General features: G+C 45.0%; 1 protein-coding gene across 2 annotated transcripts in view; it reads right to left on the bottom strand.

Moving 5' to 3' along the window:
- CLSTN2 (calsyntenin 2) overlaps nt 1–16,363 on the bottom strand; it is a 616,484-nt gene that overhangs the window by 135,611 nt on the left and 464,510 nt on the right. For both annotated transcript variants that reach the window (XM_077864941.1, XM_077864942.1), the window contains exons 3-4: nt 5,743–5,938; nt 4,857–5,065 (exon numbers count right to left, since the gene is read on the bottom strand). In XM_077864941.1, coding sequence (XP_077721067.1) covers nt 4,857–5,065; nt 5,743–5,938 — 405 coding nt within the window. The remainder of the gene's footprint in view (nt 1–4,856; nt 5,066–5,742; nt 5,939–16,363) is intronic.

Genomic DNA, 16,363 nt, shown 5'->3' on the forward strand with positions numbered 1-16,363 from the left:
CCCTTTCTTTAAAGTTAAATAGCTCTCAAAAGATATGCCTTTCGAAAGAGGAAGGCTCAGGGCTTACAAGCCGTGTGACATTAAGCAGACCCAACACTATTGACCGCGGTAGAAAAATAAACACACAGGCGGCAGTCCTTGGCCTGGTGAGCCGCCGCCACGTCCTAGCAAGTCCTGATGAAGCTGTCTGAGAAGCTAAAGTACTTCCTCCGCCACCACTGACTTCATGCATGTGAGAGTGGGTTTCACTGCCTGGAATTTGAAGCCTTAGGTCAAATATAAGTGTATAATGTTGTGACCAATTACGGTGCTGGGGAGAGTCCTGTTCAGATAAGACACACATCTAAACATTTTTGGAAGCTCAAAAAGCCACCCATTTTTGCTCCTGTTACAACTGCATTATTTTCCCACATTTGAATGATTTCTCCTAATAGTGCCTTCGGAGGAGACCTGAGTCCACAGTTAGCCCAGGTGAGTAGGAGTTCCTGGGCCTATTTCTCTGGTCCAGAGAAATGTGGAAGCTAACTCTCAAAGAACAATCAGTACCTCCCTTGCATATGAGTGAAGGTATTTTAAAAACTGAGGCAGGGTGGAGGTACAATGAGACAAGCATGCTGACCTGCACCCTCCTTCCAATGGAATTTAAATGGGAATAACGCTTTTGGAAAGTCATACAAACACTAGTCACTTTGCAACTGCTCATGCCTTTTGGGCATGCAATTCCACATCTGAAAAACTGATTCCCGGGCAAATGATAAAAATTGTAGATACAAGTGCAAATATGTTCGCCTAAGCATTATTTCTTTCAGTGAAAAATAATTTAAAAACCGGCTGCCTGATATTAAGGGAAGACCTAAGTAAAGGCGTCTATGCATCAGATGGAATGTTTTTAGCACTAAAAGTGGTAATTATGAAGCATTTTTAAGGGTCGAAAAAATCCGTACAACTGAATGTTAAGTGAAAGGGGGAAGATAAAGAGAAACAAGGAAAGTGTGGTCTTACTTTTGTTAAAAAATTTCATTGAAAAAGTATTGGTGGAATGTTAATAATGGCTATCTTTGGTGGGATTACAGGTGATTTATTTCCTTCTTCACACTTTTCTATGGTTTCTAAATTACAACGGGCATGTGTTACTTTTCTATTCAGATGAAAAAGAAATGTTTTCATTTACTTTAAAATAAGCAGACTCCAGGGCACACTTTGCCCAGAGGCAGCAGAGTCCCATTACTCACCAGGGCAGCCTGCTGCCAAAGACAGGCTGCCTGGGGACCACACAATTGCTGGAAAAGAAGAAATGTCTGCCGAGGGATGACTGGGTGTCATGGAGACCCCGGCTGCTCCCTCTGGTCATCCCTGAATGTGGCTGAGAGCTTGGTTTGTGCTGATACTCTGGTGAGCACCTAGCTGGTAGCACATCCACCGCTCACACAGGCACAGTACTTAGCATAGGTATTTAATTCCCATTTTTACCTGCAAGGATCTGAGGCAAGGTTACATAACTTGTCAAAGATCTCTCTCTGTCTGTCTCTCTCTCTCTCTCTCTCTCTCTCTCTCACACACACACACACACACACACACACACACACAAAGTAAAGGATGCAGGATTCAGATGCAACTTTGTAGTTTTGAACTAAAAAAACCTAGCCATGCATTCCTGTCAGACATCACTGAGGATTCTGTGATAACATCACTGGTGGGAAGGTGTAAGGGCTGATGCTCAGGGGATCTGGGCTCCACTCCCAATTCTGCTACCAGGGTGACAGGTGCTGTTAGGCAAGCTCTTTATACTTTAGGATTCAGTTTTTCCATCCATTCAATGGGAATGAGAACCTAGGCCCTACTGATCTCATAGAGACCAGCCAAGTCCCAGGAGATGGGGAGCGGGGAGCCATCTGAAGTGAATCCAGAACTTTCTGAGAGGGAGTAGATGTCACCAACTCAGTCACTTGCTCATAATTTCAGCCTGGAATAACCTTCATGTCCCAATCACCCAGGTAAATATTTGATGATTGCGGCACCATGAATGGAGCATTCCCTAGCTGCCAGGTACCCTGTGAACATCCTCCCTGGGGTGGCTTTCCTGAGGTCTCACAACCCCACAAGAAGGCAGGGGCGGTGGCTGCCCCGATTTCACAGGGAAGGAATTCAAACAGAGGGAAGCCTACGACCTCTGGTAGGAAAAGGTTGAGTCTGGGGCTATGACAGGTCAAGCTGAATGCACCTAATGTCTTCTATCCCCTCTGCTGTCCTGCTTCCCTTCTTTCCCCCCACAGACAAAGAGCCTGGCAGGTTGGAGGGGCCAGGAGCCATCTACCTGCAGTGACGGGGCTTCAATGAGGGAACCCCAAACTCAGCAGTACTTTCTCTGATGTGCATGCAAAGAACTTCTTCAAGGAGCCTGGAAGGTCGCTGGGAGAAGTGATGGATAAGGGCCAACTGGGAAGCTCATTAGAATGGGAGCAGCCGCTTCTGTGTCTGCCCCTGGGTCCTGCCTTCATTACTTGGAGGACTGCTTTTGTAAACCTCACTGTCGGGGGCCCACACTCCCTGGGAGTGCCCACTCTCCTCTTCATCTAATGTTGTAAACCAATGTTGGAGGCAGAGGCTTGGCAAAGGACCATTACTCACTTTTAATGAGACAGCTAGGGAAATAAATTGGCATATGTTAGTGAAATGGCTCATCAAGGTGAGTAATTATCTTCATGACTGGGGCAGTTTACCCTCAGATGAAAGGATATGCATCTCATCTCCCATTGGGCTGTGACTCTCCAGAACGAAGGCAGGAGGTCAAGTGGAGCTTGACCACTCATCACTGATACCTCCGCTTGTCGAGTCTTGCTCTTCACCAAGGACTCATCACTCCCCAAATTCCAAAGCTTTGGTGGACAGGGACCACACAGTTGATTATAGGGGAACAGAAAAAGACAAAGCAGTTGTTTTGTATTTTATGGAGTGGTGTGTGTGCATGCACGAATGCCCGTGTGTGCACGTGCATGCACCTGTGTGTGTATTTAATGTGTGTGAGACATGTGTCTGTGTGTTGGGGACAAGCCAGCCACTAAATAGGGCCTGTAGGAAAAGCTATCAGGAAGCAGTTCTGACAGGCTCTACTACTTGAAATTACCTACTTCTTAGCCCTGAACCAATCTTTAAAGTCCACTAATTTCTCCTTTGCCTTCTTGTGCACTGATGCACTGATCTGTGTTCCACACGGTGAGCATTTAGCACTGTCCAGGTTTGTAGCTGTCATTTCCACAGGTTTTATCATTCTACAAGGAAACTGCCTTACTACTATTTTGTCTGTTTCATGAACGTTGATTTCATCCTCCAAGGCAGATCATAAACCGCTGGAGGTCAGGGACGAGGGTGTCTCCTTGGCTCCCATCCCTTACGGAACCTGCTGCAGTTCTCAGGATACAGAAGCCTGGGTCACAGGATAAGTTTCTCCCTGGTCTCAACATCAAGGAGCACTGGGAGCCATGATGATACACAAGCAGGTGACTGATGGTACTTCTCTCTAGGCCTTGGCTATTACGAGGCTCTGAGTGAATCCACTGCCTAACCCTGGCTCGTGGTATGCTTTATGCACCACCCTCGCCCTGGATGCCACCTGGGTCTCTATTTTTTATTTTGACTTTCTTTCCACTGGATGGTAAGCTCCATGTGGGCAGGCCCATGTCTGTTTTGAGTTCCACTCTGTCTCCATTCCCAGTTTCCAGCATCATGCTTGGCGCTCAATGAATATTTACGGAGTAGATGAACTTCAGGTTTTGCAACATTTGCATCTTTATGCACTACTATATGATCCTATTTGAAACAAAGTGGGGATGATATATATATATATATATCCCACATACTCATGTAATTAAATAATATACTTGGCAAATAATGATCGTTTGATTAATATGGAGTTATTCAAAATTGCATTTAAAGTGGGCTGAGTCGATTGGGCCTCTGACTGTGGTGCTTACACTACAACAAGCTTTTTATTAATGATGATGGGGAATTAGACATGTGGCTTTATAGGACTGTTTTCAGTTCAGTAAGTTCATTTGGAATTGGGGAGTGGTGGTCGGCAAAGTATAGCCCACAAGCCAAATCTAGTTGACTACCTGTTTCTGCACTCCTGTGAGCTAAAAAATGATTTGTGCATCTTAAGTGACTGGAAAAAATCAAAAGACAGATAATATTCTGGACCACATGAAAATCACAGGAAATTCAAATATTAGTGCCCATAAATAAAGTTTTATTGGCATACTGCCACAATCCTCCATGGGGTGGCAGAAATTCCCAAAGACTCTGGCAAGCCCATTAAAGATTCCTAAATTAATCTAAGCTTAGAAGGTGTTCCCAAAAATCTTAGAAGGTGTTCCCAAAAATCTCCACCTCCTCTCTTAGCTTTGTCTGTTTGTTTGGTTTGAGAGCAGGAAGCAGATGACTGGGGTGAGGATTAGTGTCACAACTTGTGATATAGGAAAGGGACCCAGATATGGCCGAGTTGATGGTATGGCAATTAGAAAATTCTACCAGAAAACCATCCTGTCTTCAGTATCCAGATGTGTGGCATTATGAGTTCTATGGATTGTATTCATTGAGTAGGTTTCCAAGCTGTTTTGGGGGTATTGTAGACTTGGCTATGTGCTGCTGATAATGTGAGGCCATCCCCTCTAGTGTGGAACTGAGTTCTGGGTTATGGAGCCTACGTCATGGATGGCAAGGAAATTGTCACCTGCCATGGACATTTGGAGCCCCACCTGGCCTTCTGAGAGGGGGTGGTGGAGTTGTTTCCCTGCCTCCCACCAGGGTCCTCTCGGGACACTCACCATTTCTGTCAATGGCAAAAGACACACACTCACCATTTCTGTCAATGGCAAAAGGCACGTCAGTTGTGACGATTTCATAGTTGCAAATCTGGCTGTACTGGGGGGAGCAGTCTTCGTCGACGGCCTCCACCTGCAGGATGCTGTCGTAGATCTTCCCCTCTGTCACGACTGCCTTGTAGGCTGGCTCTTTGAAGGTGGGAGCAAACTCATTGACGTCCTTCACCTGGATGTGGACCACGGCCCTGGGACCGCACACAGGAAGGAAGAGATGGCGGTGAAGGGAGGATGACGCCGTCCTCCCACGCCTCCCATAGGCACTGACCCCAGGGCCCAGGGAGCAGAGAAACCACAGCCAGTCAGGACAGTTGTCATCTGAGCTTTCTGTCTGCCTGCCCACTGGAGATGCCTCCACCTGTCCCTTCCCTGGTCCTGAGATGAATCCGCCCTTTCTCCGGCCTTCCCTGCTACCCAGCTCTGGGCAATGATTCCCTCGAGATCACCTCCCCTTTTCCTTATTCATTCCTCTTCTGTTCAGTGAGAACTTAACCACTCTGACACCGTGTTAGGCTCAGAGCCCAACTCCATAGGGAGATAGAACTCAAACTAAAAAGTGCCATGACAGAGACAAGCATGTGGCACATCAGAAACCCAGAGAAGGGCCCCAATCAGGTGTGCAGGGAAGGGCTGGCTCAGGGGAGGCTTTTCAGAAGTGACACCTGGATGACACCTGAACACAAGCCTGCTGGTGGCAGAGGAATGCCTTCCTGCGAAGCTGAGGGGCAGAGGATTACAGGTGGAGCCTTGGAGAACCAGCCAGTGGTTGAGCACCCCGGTGTGACCCCTGGGTATGCTGGCCTGAAGAGCAGTGTGTGGTCCCCACGGGGGGTGGGGTAGCAGGGAGCCCTGTCAGGCCACTCACTTGTGCGACTTCTTCCAGGCTGTCTCCCGGGGCCCTGCGCCACAGTCATAGGCCTGGATGATGAACGTGTACTCCTTCTGCAGCTCACAGTCGATGGGGCTCTTGGCTCGCAGCCGGCCCTCTCCTGACGTCTTGTTGAGCACCACCGCCTCAAAGGGCAGCTCCTGGCCGTGGATCTTGAATGCACAAATTTCCCCTGTGGAAGGATGGAAGACAGCGGATGGGGACCCTGAGAATTTCCAGGCCGAAGACAGAGTTTCTCCTGGACCCAATTTGCAAACCCCAAAACCTCCGGGCCATTTCCTCCAAACAAAAAAATTGTCAAACTAGAAGAAGAGGCCTCTGGAGACCCAGAGCAACATGCTCATTTCATGGATGGTAAAATTAAAGTGGTTCACACATAGAAATGTCAACCATCAAGTGTATCTGGCGGAAAAAAGGGGAGTCATGGTGTAGGGAGTGCTGGCTGATTCCCAGTTTGCTGCTTTTCCTAGCAGCTCTCCCCACTTGCCCTCTGCCCAGTGCGAGAATAAAGATTTTACCCACGGCCTACGGATAAATGAGTGCAGAGCAAAGAGAAAAAGGCCAAAGCTTTCACAGTGTTTTGTGCCTGAAACCAGAAGCATGAACATTGCGAGGAACTTGCTAAAAATACAGACTCCCAGGTCCCACCAGGCCTTCCTGAATCAGAATCTGCATTGTGTTTGCTTATTTATTTATTTATTTATTTATTTATTTATTTATTTATTTATTTATTTTTTAACCAGGGTGCCTGGGAAGGTAATTTGTTTGCTCACTCAATGTAAGCAGCACTGCTCTGTCCTGTCCTGGCTTAAATACGCCACGTTGCTGCGGCCAGCTTCCCACCCCAGCCCTCCGTTCTTTCTCTCCCCCCACCACTTCCCTGTGGGGAGAGGGGCACCACTCAGTTGCAATTTTCTCTCATAACAGTGGGGGTGAATCTATGTGAGTTCCAGAATCCCCGTGGAGCCTGAAAAAGCTAACTTCGTAAAGAGCTGAACATGATGTGAAATTAATGCATTTCTCCCCCTCAGCTGGGTTAATGTGTAGTATAACTATTTTTCTGCATTAAAATTATAAGACCGTGAAAACATCTTCTTTTTCTCCATTGATGGATATTTATTTCTTGAACCCTGACTGCAAGTAAGCCCTGGAGTGAGTGCCTTGGGAAGTACTGAAAAGTTGAGACACATTCTCTCCCTATCTTGTCGGGGAGACCATGTGTAGATGTCCAGAAAGATAATTCATGGTGCAGAGGACTGTGTGAGCACCAGGACAGCAGAGAGTTTAGCTCTAGGCTGCTGGGGGATAAAACACAGACTCGGAGCCCAGAGGCCAGGACTCACATTCTAGGTTTGCCACAAACTCGCTGCTGTAGTCAAATTATATTGACTCTGGGTCTCAGTTGTGTCACCTATAAAATGGCCCAGGAGATGGTGTTGGAGGAGGGCATCTACCCTGAGATGCCCCAACCCGGGTCTGACATCATCCCAGCCGCACTGCTGGGGCTTGGGTGAGGGGCCTAGTGTGCATAGTTTAAGGGGGTCCTCACTCTTTGGGCAACCAGGTGTCTTCTAGTCCAGGTGTGGCCAGCTGTTCCAAAGAGGAACAGTCTCCCGACACTGTGGGGAGAAGGGGTAACATGATCTTATATGTGCTCTGTGCCAGGAACCGAGCTCCGTATCTCCACCCAGGTGAATATTAGCCAAACGTCATAGAAAATCTGGAGGTAGGTGTTTTATTCCAGTTTGTAAAATTAAAAAGGAAGAGGGGGGGAGGAGAGGGGGAGAAAAGGGAGGAGGAGGGGAAAGAGAATCAGAATCAGAGAGGTTATTACCTGCTCCAGGTCACAGAGCTGAGGTTGGTGTAGGCCCCAGGTATGGCTGACTCCGGAGCCATGCCCTTTCTACTCCACCGCACCCTCATAAGCAGCCCCATAACTTCAAGGGGACTGCGCTGGGGACTGCTTCTGGTAGCATTCTATATTCCCATTCAAGTCTCACTCTGGAGAGAAATCCCCCATTTTACATATAGGAAGCATGCCCTGATCTCTTACTAACAATGTTTTCTGAGATGGTCAATCAATACCAATCTTACCTGTAGGCTTTTATTTTTTATTATTTCATCGATCCTCAATTTCATTACGAGTGCTCCATTTTCACAACCACCCCCACCCCCACCCACGGACATTTCTCCGATGTGGGTGAGGAATAATGGACAAGACAGGTTGCAGACAAGGCCTAACAAGAAGGACGGGCCCCATTCCACCACCCTTGCTCAAGATCGGTGGTGTCACTGTACTGCCTCTCGGGCAAAGTTAGCTCTGCAGCCCTATAGGGCAGAAGGGCAGGTTTTGTCTGATTCTTGAGTTTAAGTTCTCTTCTGTGTTGGCTGGAGTTGAATGGATGAACTTCTGAAATGCCTGCCTTGTGATTCTACCCCGAGATCAATGCCAATATGGGAATATTACCAGCGAATGTGCCCAGCCCAGCTCTGGGGCAGACTCTGGCGTGCCCAACCACTACATGATTATAGGACCAATCAGGCCATTTTTCTTTGAAGAGTCAAGTTAAACTGAAAATAAATGAGAGTAATTTTCTGTTGGAAACATTTGATCACAACTAAAGTGGTTCTTAAGACTCAGAAGTCCTTAACAAGCGGGAAGGAGAGGATGGAGGAAAAAAGGAGGCACGGCGGAGGGAGAGAGACACAGGAAGCCTTAAGGCCACACATTTCATCTAAGTCCAGCTCAGTTGAAATTCAATAGGACCAGAACTTTCTGAGAGCTGAGTAAGCGCCAGGCCCCATGCTGGGCCCGGAGACACAAAGGATCCCTTAAAACACAAGGAGAGCCTATCATCCAGCACTCATTATCTAGAAGAGACAGCAAGTAAACAAGTGCCACAGGATGCTCACGTAGTCTCACCAGTTTGGGCTGAGACAGGATTTAGCCTCTTGTGAGCAAAAACTAGAATTCATGCCACCCTCATTTATCGCACCTCTTCATCTGACCCTTGTGCTCCAGTTGCAAAAACATTCAATCATTTTTTTTTTTTTTTACCCACTCATTCACCTTATGGACATTTATTAGGAACTATGTGCCTAATAGGTGACACATTAGTGAACAAAACCTGGTCCTAAACAGACCTGGTCCTGGCCTATATGCTGCTGGCAGTTCAGTGGGAGGACCCTAAGCCATCTGATAATCACAGCCTTCAATGGAGAATGGTGACCACGATGTGATTGGAGGAGAGCTCCAAGGTGCCGAGGAAGTTCTGACCTGTCAGCAGGGCAGGGAGAGCTACCTCAGGATGTGACAGCTGAGCTGAGATTACAGAAGAAGAAAGGCCAAGAAGGAGAGAACCAGTTTCAGGCAGAGGAGCACAAAATTCCAGAGCGTTCACGATGCATGGGAATCCGGAGGCCTCAGAATGAGAAGATAAGCGTGTGACGTCTATGATTGAGGAAGCAGGGAGCTGACCACCCTAAAAGGCACCCTTTCTGTTTGGAAAGAAACACCCACAATTGTTTTGGATGCAGAAAGAGGGCAGGGGCGTTTTAAAACCCATGACCAAGCAAAGAACCCCGTGGTATCCTTTCTTACACACGTTACGTCCCTGTAGTAGTCGATCGCTTCTGCTGGAAATGGCAGAGAGGAAGAGGACAGTTAGGACAGCCTATGGTTCCTTTTGTTTGGGGCTGTCCTTCCTATCAGTAGGCCTCGGGCAGAGAGTGTGGATCAGATGTGTGCATACCAAGAAGCAAAATAAAAACAGTTGAGTCCCGTTTGTGTTTGCGTGGCATTTACACTGCTCTGGTGAAGAATGAAATACATATGCACACATGAGCTATGAAATGTAAATTCTTTAATTTGGGGAGACCCTGCACAGCAGTTAACTGCTCTTCTATTTGCATTTAAGACTGGCATTGCACGGTATAAGGATGAATGGTAAAATTTACGCTCATAATTTCACATTTTAATTTGTCTTTTCCTAGAACGACACCAAATAGCAAATTTAGAACACCACAAGTTGAGAGAGGATCTGTGGAAGAAAGGTCCCAGGATGGAGTGCTGAGGGGGAAGGATACTTAAAACTGCAGTTCCCAGCACCAGTATGTGACTCAATTGGGCTGTTTCCATCTTTTGTGAGGCCTGCCACTAGGATTTGTTATTAGTGATAAAGGATTGCAGTGTGTGTGTGGGGGGGGGGGGGGAGGGGGGGAAGGGGTGGTGTGCTTAAAGTAAAAGTTTGTCACGATGATGACAAGTGGTGGTTTCCAGAGAAAAATATGCTTTTTTTGGTAGGAGAGCAGCACACATGGATGCGTATTCTGGACCAACAATGGGCTCTGTGCGCAAGTGAGACCAGCAGCACCAGGCCATGGCCTCAGGAGGCCAAACTCGGCTTCCCCAAAGGCCTCCTTGGGAGGCCAGACCAGAAGAGGGGCCTGGGCAGTGTCTGGGGAGGGCATGATGGGTCCCTCCCTCAGCACCCCTGTCTATCTCACCTTTACCTTCTCTTCCTCAGTAACGCCCCTCCCTACACCCCACAGATACTTGCACAGCTGTCTCTTAAGTCCTCTCATCAGATTCTGGGAGAAATGAATGAAATTGATGAATGAATGGGTGAATGAAATACACTTTTAGAATATATTTTGTTCCTACCCTTGAATACCCTTGAACAACAGGTTGTGTTGATTTCAGTTTTCAGATGGGGAAACTGAGTTCTCAGCTTAAGTGAACCACCCAAAGTCCCTTTAATAGTAAGGAGCGGATTGAGGACTGATTTAGACCCCCCAATTCTAAATCCAACACACTCTTTGTTCTTTCTTGTTGTTTATCACTAGGTGAGACTGACATTCTAGGACAGGGGTTCTCTAAATGTGATCTATGGACCACTGGGTTCCCCAAGACCCCTAGTGTGGTTCACAAATTCAAAATTATTACTCTATTAAGACATTATTTGACTTTTTCATTGTGGTGATACTTGCACTGATGGTATTAAAGCAATGATGAATAAAAGTGCTAGTGCCCGGGGGCGTGGGTGGCTCAGTCAGTTAAGCATCTGCCCTCAGCTCAGGTCATGATCGTGGGGTCCTGGGATGGAGCCCCACATCAGATTCCCTGATCAGTGGGAATCTGCTTCTCCCTCTCCTCCCCGCTTATGCTCTCTTTCGTTATCTCTGTCTCTCTCTCTCAAATAAATAAATCTTAAAAAAAAAAAAAAGTGCTGATACCCTAGTAGCACCTAGCTGCATTCTTTATTACACAGAGTTGGAGTAAAAAAAAAAAAAAAAAGTTAATTTCACTTAAGAATGACTTGAATAATGCAGTAAATATTAATTTAATTAAATCTCAATCCTCGAGTACACATCTTTTTAATTCTGTATAACAAAGTGGAAAGTATACATAAAGAAGCTTGCATAGCAAAGTGTGCTAGTGCGTCTCTGAGAAAAGCCTTTGCGTGAGGTGAGTGAGAACTGAACCTTTTTTCATAGAAAGCCTTTTTTCCTTGAAAATGATTTATGGACAAACGATGTTTATTCAAACTGGACTGTGTGGTAGACTTTTTTGTAAAGTAAGCCCGCCACTTCATGGAAAAGAACCAGTAGTATTTTGTGGCTGATGCTACAATTAGAGCTTTCAATTTTGGGAAACTTGTGTCTGCCACATTAAGTTTTCACAATTTACCAATACTTCAATACTTTTCCAATTAAGTGGTTAATCATATTAATGAATGTGACTGTAGGCTATTGTATAATGAAATGCATCAAGTTTTGAAAGATCTACTTTGGCTGGTAAATCAGTATCTTCCAAATGACCAAAGTATGGCATTACACAGTCACATATGGATAAAAGACCCATTCAAGGTGCAAGACAGGGACGCCTGAGTGGCTCAGCAATTGAGTGTCTCTCATGAATAAATAAATAGAATCTTTAAAAAACAAAACAAAAACAAAGTGCAAGATAGACTAGTGGATTATAATGTAATTTTAATGTAAAAGTATATGACAAGTTCATTCACGTGACTTCAGATTCCTTATTATAACTAACCTTTAAGAAACTATTACTTATGGAGTTCTGGTGTTGTTATCAGGGAAGAATATCTACAGTTACCTAAAAAGATTTAAAAAATATTCTCCCTTTTACAGCTACATACCTGGGTGAAGCCATATATTTTTTTCATGTATTTCCTCTAAATAATGTAGCTCAACAGATTAAGGAAGAAGCAGATATGAGGATCCAGCTGTCTTCTAGCAAGCTAGACATTGAAGAGACTGCAAAAGTGTAAACAAGGCCACTCTTCTCACTTACTTTGTTTTGGAAAATATATGATTTTTGGTCAAACTATGTTATTTGTTTTTTTTTAAAAAATATTTTTATTTATTTATTCATGAGAAACACAAGAGAGAGGAGGACACACAGGCAGAGGGAGAAGCGGGCTCCCCGTGGGGGAGGGGATCAGGCCCTGAGCCAAAGGCAGACGCTTAACCACTGAGACACCCAGGCGTCCCATGTTATTTATGTTAACATCTAATGAATTTATTATTACTTTAATGAATTAATAAATAAAGATTTGAAAATGACTCAGTTTAAATTTCTTCTATAGTAAATATTGATAGACATAATGCATATAGGCAAAAACTCTTGAGGGTCCTTAATAATGTTTAAGAGTATAAGGGGTCATGAGACCAAAAGCTTGAGAAGTACTGTTCTTGTCAGTTACCAAGCACACTTTCCATCTAGATCATGATTCCACATCTTGTTCCTGATGTTTAAAGCACAGCCCATCACCTCTCAGAGAACTCCCAACCTCAGAGCAACACAATATGCTTTGTTATCCCGAAGCCAAAGCCTTTGTAGTGAGCTCAACTAGGTAGCTCTTGATGTCCACAGACGGTTGGGGGGCAAGAAACTTCATTTCTAGATCTTCATCCAAACATGGATGGTTAAAATCTGGCTCTGGAGCTCCTACCTCTCAGGTTAACTACCTGTGTAACCTTGGGCAAGTCACCTACCTCTCTGTGCCTGTTCCCTCATCTGTAAGATGGGATGGTATTAGTAATAGTCACCTCATTGCAATATTGGTTGTTGGGAGGATTAAATGAATTAACATACGTAGAACACTTAACAGTGCCTGGTATGAAGTTAAGTACCACATAAATGTTAGTTCCTATCATTGTCATTATACTGAAGAAAAGTCACACACCTCTGGCGAACGCCCTCTTCATGTCTGAGAAGTGACAGGGCTGAATGTGGAGATGATTTCATCTGCAGAAATATTTTGAATTATTCAAAAACTGTCTGCTCCTTGAAACACCTTGTACTCATCAGCCACAGCTTATCCACACTTGGCTTCCTGAACATCACTGGTCAGTGACTATAACCCATGTCTGCAAAATCTCATCCAGGGCCAGTACTGCTTCACAGGTAGGGTTTCTGGGGGTGGGTGAGCACTGTTTACCTGTTTGATTTTGCTTGTCACAGTGACGGGAGGTCGCTAATGGCTGTTATTGGGTAAGAGTCAAGGGTGCTCTTGGTATCCTGCTCTGAGCAGGCCAGTCTCACCCAAAATGGCTATAGCGCCCTGTTGACAAACACTGTATCCAAAGCATGCAGCTAGTATTCTGTTGGAATTAATACCAGGCCAGGTTCGCAGCCCCACACCTGAGGAAAAGAATAGGCCTTGTAAAGGCTTTTCCTCCAGATTGGTGGGGTGCCTCCAGATGGAGGAGGATCCCATCTGCTCTCTGCTGCACGCTCTGTCCTCTGGTATGCACACTTGGCAGACGGTGAACACTGACTATGCTGCTGGCGGGCTGGGAGCGGGCCTACCTGGAGACATCTGCAGTCACTTTAAGTGTAATAAAATGGGAGAGGACAAATGCTAATCACATCAAGAGGCAATCATGTCCAGAATACCAAGTTAGGGCTGAACTTAGAAATAGACCTCCACTTTAAAAGAAAGAGTTGATTTTAAGCCCTCTTGCTCCAGATAAAACTTAAAATGTCCCAAAATTGAAAGGGAAAGGGAACGTTTCGATGGATCATCATTTTTGCTGCTCCTTCATCTGTCTGGATGACAGGCAGAGGACATTGTCTGGGGTCCCGGCTCTCTTCTTCTCAGCTGTGTGCCCTTGGCTGGTTGCTTAAATTCCTCTTCATTGTAACTGAGGATATGACCATGCCTAATCCTGAAAGTACGATGGGGGTTGCACTGACACACTAAATGTGTAAGTGCTCTGGGAAGTAGAAAGGTCTATTTGCTTTTTATTATTGTGATAATAATAAATCCTGCTTTCAAGCCTGCAAGTAGCTAAATGCATATTGGCAACTTATTTCTATTAGACACTAAAGTCAGGGAGAGGGGAGGTATCACCATTTATAGCTTTCTGTCTACTTAGTATTGAACAAAATGAAACATATTGCTTTATTTAAAAGGTCATTTTCCTATGCTCTGAGATCGAAATCCCCCTCCTTCTGGAAGATTTACGCAGCACAGTTTTTGCATTGTTGAAAAACCAAAGAAGACAATGCATTTTTCCTTCTTTGACAATGACTGTTGAATGAATAAATGCCACAACAACTAATATACATGCTGAGAGACTTGGAGAAGTCCCCCTGGGTCAGCTAACCACAGTTAGGTCAAGTAGAACCTGAAGAGATGTCGGGCAGTCATTTGCTCTGCCTGGTGCCCTAAGGTCTGGAGTTGAAGGACCCCGGGTACAAACATGTGCTGTACTCATCATTCACTCACCAAACCTTCCCTAGACATGCATAACATAATAAACAGAAATGGAGTCAATAATAATTGATAAAACTCACTGCAGCTCACATTTATTGAGCATTTATGAGGGATCAAGCATTTATTTAGGTCTACGTTGAAAACAACCCACATCTCTTTATGTGCTGACAAGAAAAGGAGGCAGGTGAACAAAGAGTTAAGTGCACTGAAGTACTCCAAGGCTGTAACAGGTGTCTGTTCTGGGTGTGGGGAGAACACAGAGCACGATGGTCAGTCAATGTCACCCCTAGAGCCTTCCAGACACAGCTGTTTGCTGTCACAGAGCCACCACAGAGGAGTGCTGTAGCTGCCAGGAGGACAGAATTTCAGCCTAAGCAACTGCTGGGATAAGACCTGCCTAGCGATGCCATCATGTCTTCCTCTTTACAATGGCATTTCCGGGCTTCTGTTCCTAGCAGAAGGGTGGTACAGGTCAGTGCCTGACAGACGAGACAGCTCCTTCCTCATCCCACCCTTGTGGCCTTGCCGCTGGGAGTGACTCCTCGGCCGCCTGCTGACCTTGCTGATTGGTCCCCAGGTAGCCACAGTTGGTCAGGAGTTGTCAGAAGTCAGAAGAAGGGAGCAAGCAGGGAAGCCACACTGAATAGGACAGTGACTGAGTTCATAATGGCTGTAGTTTTATTGTTTGCCAAGAATATTTTAATATTCCATGTCTCAAAAATTACTGACCTGGATGCAATTACTGGATGGGAAGAGATACCTTTCTCACTGCCAAGCAGGAATGGGGGACTGTCAAATAGGGTCGAAAATCTCATTTAAAAATGAAGGGATCTTGTTGGCCCACAGTTGTTGGGCCACAGCCAGTTCAGTCAGACCCAGTCCACAGCCTTACCTGGAATCTACCTCCACTAATTCCTACTTGGCCTTTTGGGGCAATAATGGATGTAGAAGTGCCTGCAGAATGAAAAAGTCCCATACTCATATGATGGCCTTCAACCACTCTCCAATAGTCTCTCAACAGAATTTTTATAAACACCTGCCTCCTGCTGGGAGGGAATCATACGAGATGCTGAGGTCCCTAGAAGCATTCAACTGTGTTCTTAAAATCAGGGCCAGGGTTCACAATTTCAGAAATAGGAGCTATCCATAGGACCAAGTAATTTTTTTAAATTGAAGTAGAGTTAACATACAGTGCTATATTAGTTTCCGGTGTACAATATTCAACATTTCCATACATTACTCAGTGCTCATCATGGTAAGTATATGCTTGATCCCCTTTATCTATCTCACCCATCCCTCACCTATCTCCCCTCTGGTAACAACCAGTTTGTTCTCCGTCCTTTAGAGTCTGTTTTTTATTTGTCTTTTTTTTTGCTTTGTTCATTTGTTCTGTTTCTTAAATTCCACAGATGTATTGAATTATATGGTATTTGTCTTTTTCTGGCTGACTTCAGTTAGCATTTTACCCTCTAGATCCACCCATGTTGCAAATGGTAAGATCTTATTGTTTTTCACGGTTGAATAATATTGCATTATATATATAACACATATCTAGATCTATATATCATATTTTCTTTATCCTTTCATCTATTGATGAACGCTTAGGTTGCTTCCATATCTTGGCTATTGTAAATAATGCTGCTATAACACAAGGGTGCAGATAATTTTTTTGAATTAGTATTTTTATTATCTTTGGGTAAATACCCAGTAGTAGAATTACTAGATTATAGGGTAATTCTATTTTTAATTTTTTGAAGAACCTCTATACTGTTTTCCATCATGGCTGTACCAATTTGCAGTTCCAGGACCAGTACATGAGGGTCCCTTTTTCTCCACATCTTCACTAATTCTTG

Source organism: Canis aureus, chromosome 22 (genome assembly GCF_053574225.1).
Source record: "Canis aureus isolate CA01 chromosome 22, VMU_Caureus_v.1.0, whole genome shotgun sequence".
NCBI classification, from domain to species: Eukaryota; Metazoa; Chordata; class Mammalia; order Carnivora; family Canidae; genus Canis; species Canis aureus.